We start from the raw sequence: 6,839 nt of genomic DNA, 5'->3' as shown, positions 1-6,839 counted from the left end.
TACCAATCATATTTTGCTACATGTATTTATACAGACTTACTGACATTGTTGTTAAATGATATTAATATTATCATGTAAAATGACCAAAAAAAAAAAGGTATATAGTAACAAATTATATCATCTAAATTTATAGAGGAAAGTTGAGATGTGGATGAAAGGAGAGGTTACAAAAATCAAGATTTGTCCCAAATATTCTCTCTGTACAATAGCTAAAAGTTAGATGTCATCCACAGCAAGGAGCTGGCATTCCTTAATTACCCTGTCGGCAATTCCAATAGGACAGTGTGTTCGAGCCCCACGTCGGTGGAAATACAATTCGTTGTTTTGATTTACTTTTAAATGGACTAGTTTTTACATAGTGTTTTCTCAAGTTAAATTTTATCAAAATTATCTGATCAAGATTATCTCAGTTACCCATCTTATATTGTAAAATTCTAGGCATGATCTCTTCCAAAAATCGAATGAAATAAAGTGATTTCAAGGACAAATTCATCAATATACTGCGATTAGATCTAGGAAGAACTAGACATAAAAAGTAACTCTCTCATATGAGACAAATGGTGCTGGGGTGTCAAAAATGAGCTCAAACTTATATCATCCGTCCAATTTGTCTAGAATTTTATGAGTTGGGCTCAAGATATGTTGAATTGAATTCAATCTCAACTTATTCAAGTCTTAATCCATTTAAAAAGAATCTTTAACTGTGTCTAATTTAATCTCCAATTTCAATCCATTTTTAGACTCTTTATATACATTGATGTAATGTATGTTTCTATATTGAAGATATGAATTACCCATTTATAACTTTTTATTTTATTTTTTTGAAATGAAATTCTAATTGTAGTTATAAAAGTTGTAAATAACAATATGTTAAAATTATTAAGATTAAGCAACTCAAATTGTGCGGGTCATGACCCAACCCAATTTTTAACCCATTTGAGCCTAAAGTAAATTTTAACAAGTGATGACTCAACCTAATTTTTATTTCAACACATTTTAATATCTCTAATTTCAATCAAACCCGCTCATTTGACACTCTAGATGCCACAAATGAGTGCCACATTATATGAATAGGGTTGTATCTCTTTATAGGTGAAACGTGTAGAACTAGTTTCTTGTCCTTGCTTTCTTAAAGGAAAAAAACTCAATATATACACCAATAAAAAGAACAACTTCTATTTGCACTAGGCTTTTTTACATTCTTGAATTGGATACATCACACCTCCAATCAATTTTTATTACTACAAGGCATAATAAATAAGATATTTATCCCTCCCATTAGTACAATATCATCCTAGTTAAGTAACAAGCCACATCTTGTATGATACATGTACTACAACCTACGACTTGTTATTGATCCATCTGGACCACTTAGTGAAATTGAAAGCCACATCACTTTCAACATCATTACTTATTTTTATTAAAATAATATATATCTACACCAAGATTCCATTATTATTTGACATTTGAATATTCTTCACATGCACCCTTGTCCTTATTAGTTGCTTCCCAATAAATATGACAATTATTATTGATACCAATCAATAATATAATCATTAATCAACAAGTTTAGTACGTCCATTCTTGAGGTAGTTGCATCTCTTGGTCATTTACCACACTTGTTTGGTCTTCTGAATGTTCATTAACCAAATTATCTGTTTCATACTCTGCATTTGCAAACAAATCAATTACCATAAATGATTTTAAAAAAAAAAATTAAGATTCAAGCATCAATATTTTAATCAACCAAATCTAAGAGATCATGCATCAATATTTAATGTTTCTAACCAAACAGATCATCTAATCTCGAAAATATCAATATTAATGATACAAACGTGCACAACACTTGAGTTCTAATCCAGATCATTCAATATCTTCAATTCAATTTACTGGGAAACGTAGTCAAATATGCTATGAAAATTACTCACATCTGTTCATTTTTACTGTCTACTTTTACTTTTCACATATCAAGAGAAAAACATTTTTTTTCTTCATATTTACTTTAAACGTTAATTACTTTGTATTTCTCAAATTATTTTCCAACATCTAAGACCTCATATTAATCATTGTTTCTTAAAGCATGTGCAAAGTCTAAAATGAACAAGTAAAAATTAACGAAGAGAGTAAATCCATTTTTCACGAACAATTATATGTACTTTATCTTTTAATTGATCTGATAATGTAAAAAATATTTTGCGAGATTGTATAAAGATATTAAACCAATTTATGCTTACCATTTTTGGGAAAGTGAGTGGGAGAGACAGCACATGTGTTTGATTGAGACAAAGCATCCATATGGTTGTAGTGTTGTTGCAAAGCTTGTAATACTCTTGCTGGTATTAGAACCGTTGAACTTCCTGTCCATTTGTCATCAATAAAGTATTTTCCATGTTAGTTCTTGGATTGTTAAACTATAATTTTGCATATTCTGCAAACAATTAACCTAATTGTCATCTACTTTTTAAATTAATTAAAAAGGACAATGATGATACTTTTCTTGTTATCATGATTATTAACTGTTTTATCACTTAATATTTATGTATTATGTTAACTTTTAATTGAAGGTTACAAGAAACAACAACATTAATTTGACCCCACAAGTAAGATATGAAAAGGGTAGAGGCTATGTTGATCTTACACATACCTTATGAGGTAGAGAAACTATTTCTAACAAATACTCGACCCAAGAAAAATATTTCAAAACCGATTTGAAAAATTCAAAAGAAACTCATGAAAATACAAAGAAAAGCCGAATATGTTTGCAGTAAAAATAAGTAAGATAATCAAAACAAAAGAACAACGATAAATTGAAAGTTATGAGTATTAATTATTCGGTCAAATATCACAAGGACCAAAAATTAGAATTTATAAATACTTCAAAAGGATTAAAAGTGATATTGTCCCAATAATTTCGAAAAGTTCCCTTAGAGAACGGACTAGAAACCATATTTTTTTACAAATAATGATACCTTTTTCTTCCTAGCTACTATATGGACCCCCCAACTAACACCCACTCAGATTGATAGCTTAACCAAAACTAGAAAAGGCAATTTTATTTTGACAAAATGAAATATATTAAAATACTAAAAATAAAAACCACTACAGTCTAGGACATTCTACCAATATCTTTTTCGTAATTAATTTCCCTTTGCAAAGTATATAATTTAATTAAATTTTTTGTGGTTTTAACTTTCTTTTAAACTCAACTCAACTACTCAAGTAGATATTCAATAAAAAATGTGATAAACCAAGAAGAGGTTAGAGCATGAATAAAAAATATCCCTTGAAAAGAACAACATACTAATCTCACCAAATGGCTACGGAGAAGTCGATAGAATATATACAAACTTTATTTCTATTTTTATAAAATAAAAAAAATAATTTTAATAAACTCTCTATTAAAAAAATAAAAAAATAAAATCGAAGCGAATAAAATAATATCTTGGAAAGGAAACAGTAAAAAAATAGCTCAATTATTGTTTATGACAAAAGGAGGAGTTATGATAAGCATCAGGAGCACTATGTGGTATGAAATACTCAAAAACAATTCAGATAAGAGTTATCATATGATGACGTACTTATTATAAAAATGTCTCTATCATAATTCATATTTATAAAACAAAAAAAAAAACAAAAAAACATAAATTGACAATCGTGGTGGGGTAGTAATATTGATAATATATTATACGACTAAATATAGAGTCAGTTGTTGTCTAGCGTGGATGCCTTAAACTTTAGCAACTATAATTGATTAATCCCACTATTTCAAGATTCTCATGTAAATACATTGGCTAATTCAGATTCAAATACAGATTCCTTGGATAAGAAAATTAATATTAGTCTTTTCATTTAATAGAATCAATTTAGAATCTATAATTGAGGTTACTTACAGTGTACTCATTTAATTAAAGTCATTTTCACTTATCTATTGTGGTCATTTAATGTGAATTATATGTAAGATTTAAAGTACTAAAAACGTTTAATTATATTACTCTATTCGCAGTACCTATCGGCTACCACAAAAGAACAGCGAATGAAATAGTACCTCGCATAAATAAATCATTATAATCCAAATTCCATTTTACACTTTGCTGTTTTATTTTATGATGATTAATCTAAAATTAAGTTTTTTATGAATTCAATCTTAACGACATGTTATTATAGTCGTAGCACTCTAATTTTAATGTTCAAAATCATAAGATTTTTTTTAAAATCCTTTAAATTATGTATTTACTCAAAAAACATCACATAAATTGAAACGGGAGGAATACTTATTATTAAAGATTAATTTGATTATTTCGTATCTAAACTAGGAATTAACTTGATTTGTTTCTTAAAATAAAATTTGATTTTTACAAACTTTACTAGTCTCGTTACAGGATTTTTACAAACTATACTAGTTTCGTTACAAGATATATATACTATTTATTTATGAGTCTCATTTATTTATTATTTAAGTTCTAAGATAAACAAAATGTTATGCTTTACTTTGTAAAATCACTATAGATAAGAAAATATTTAACTTATACTAATAAGGATATATCTAAGTTATCAATATGAAAAAGGTGATTTTAAGATTGAACGGATGGAATAAAATCCTGCCTAACATTTTTCTAAGTTATTTAAAATATTATGATAGATAATTAAGGTAAGGGGTTGTTTGGTAGCTTGTTCGGAGTAAGTTATTCATTTATAAAATTAATACTATATTTGATTTGTCATTTAAAAACCTGATAACTAATATATGTATAAGTTCTTAATAGAAACTGAAATAACTAAATCCTACATATCTGAATAAAATAACTCTACCCACCTATAAAACGACTCCTAAAGGTGTGATGGGATAGTAGCTACTAAGTAGTAACTAGTAAGTTTTCTAATACAACTTTTAAGTTCGAGTTCTGAGAATGAAATTGTATTTAAATAGAGAGTGTCTTGCAATTTTTATCTTTAAGATAAAAAATTTCTACACGAATTTAAGTTAGTCAGATTCCAAAACTAGTACTGTGTTGGAAAAAATAAAATAAAATAAATAGGTCCAACAATATATACTGGAATCTAACCAGCAAATGAAGGCAATCCATGTGGGCAACCTGAAAAATTCATTTCTGATATTGATAGGTTTCTTGATCCAGTAAAAATTGTAGGCGGACAAAGTCATAACGCAACTCAACTGATTGAACCACAAATGGGGTCCTCTTTAGCCCCATTTTGGTTGGACTTTATAATCACAATTTTTATTTAATAATTAAACAGATAAAAAAAATTGAAAAAGTTGCAGTAATTGATTCATTGGAGTAGTAAACATACCAGATTTCTTCTTTTTTGGTTCTGTTGTTGCAGTAGGAAGAGGATTGGGATTATTAATTGTGCGAGGCAAGAAAACTCCAGTTCCAGATGACCCGTTTATCGACCCAGATCCACCAAGAAATATGGCCCTAATGCCTGCTCCACTACCCTGTACTGGATGTTGAGAATGAAGATGATGAATCTTATCTCCACTTTGGCCATGCCCACCAACTGTTTGTTTTTTAGTCAAACTACTCTGTGTGTTGTTTTTTTCAGTTTTGAGTTGCTGAACTGACTCACTAGTTGTCCCCTTCACTCTTTTTCCTCTTGAATTAGAGGGCTTGTGTTTTGTTGTTGTTGGTTGGTCTTTCAAATGGTACACCTACACATAATTAAGTTAGATGGTGAAGAGTTATCAAGAAACAACTTGTTTAAACTTCAAATTCTTACTTGAATGGGTCTCTTCAAATCATCACTAGAGTAAAATACAGTATTAGAATTCTTCATTTGATGATTCTCAGAGTCTGCTACAGGCTTAACATATGTGCCTAAAGATTCTTGATTATAGTAACATATCTCCATGGAATTGTAATTTGACCAATTCCCAGCGAACACATATGTGTTTGATGTCTGAAAAAGAAAACCAAATTCATTAAAACCAATAAAAAGGGTAAAAGTTGCAATCTTTGAGAAGATGTAGTTAACCTGGACAGTATTAGGAGTAGAATTGAGGACTCTGTTTTCATCATTTTCATCTTCTTCTTCGTCATCGTCTTTAAGCATATAATCAGCCATTTGACGAGTCAATTGAGCAATGAAATCTTCATCTTCTTCGCTTTCAGTTTCATCAGTTTCTGTTGAGCCAAGTTCAGACCCAAAAGGGCTGCTTAAACCAGAGGAAGATGAGTGTTCTGACAACCCATAAGTACCAAAAATCGAATCATTCCCCCAATTAACTTTCACTTTCTTCAACCCGTCAGTGCTCTGTTCCTCACAGCCAGTGCCTGTATAGTTAAAATCTTGAACCTTCTTCTTCTGTTTCTGTTCTTCCATGGCAAAACCATGAGTTGGAAACAACTTGTGAGGAGGAGGAAAACATTTGTCTTCTTTCCCACGTAACACAGAAGAATAAGATGCCATCATTATAAGCTTAGTTACACACTATGTGAAGTTGTTGAATTTTGCCGTTTGAGAGGAAAGACAGCAAAAAAGATGCAATTTTTGGGAAAGGACGAGTTGGGGGGCTATCAGGTTGAACTTGGTCTTAATATAAGGGCTAAAAGAAGAGGCGCGAGTGTTAGGGTTTAGTGGTTGGACAGTACATTTGTCTGGCCACGTTATTCAACTGCCACTTGTTGGGTACTAATTACATCAAAGATTAATTTTTAATTGGGGTCTGAGCTAAAGTTTTAATTGTAAATTATGCGATAACTTAGACTTGCTTAAGTGGTTGAATAACTCCAATGTCAATCCACATGTTAATGGTTTGGGTCATGCCGAAGGATACGCAGAAACACAATTAGTTCTCTTACGAAAAAATGATGATTTTT

General features: G+C 29.9%; 1 protein-coding gene across 1 annotated transcript; it reads right to left on the bottom strand.

The window, feature by feature from the left end:
* Window positions 1–1,152: 1,152 nt before the first annotated feature.
* On the bottom strand, window positions 1,153–6,548 carry LOC102604525 (uncharacterized). Its single transcript, XM_006350735.1, has 5 exons — window positions 5,995–6,548; window positions 5,740–5,919; window positions 5,311–5,671; window positions 2,235–2,357; window positions 1,153–1,667 (listed from the first exon to the last, which is right to left on the bottom strand). The coding sequence occupies exons 1-5, from the start codon at window positions 6,430–6,432 to the stop codon at window positions 1,570–1,572; spliced, it is 1,200 nt and encodes a 399-aa protein (XP_006350797.1). The 5' UTR covers window positions 6,433–6,548; the 3' UTR covers window positions 1,153–1,569.
* Between the last annotated feature and the right edge of the window lie 291 nt (window positions 6,549–6,839).

This window comes from Solanum tuberosum, unplaced genomic scaffold (genome assembly GCF_000226075.1).
Source record: "Solanum tuberosum cultivar DM 1-3 516 R44 unplaced genomic scaffold, SolTub_3.0 scf00128, whole genome shotgun sequence".
NCBI classification, from domain to species: domain Eukaryota; kingdom Viridiplantae; phylum Streptophyta; class Magnoliopsida; order Solanales; family Solanaceae; genus Solanum; species Solanum tuberosum.
This window is presented reverse-complemented; position numbering and strand designations above follow the sequence as displayed.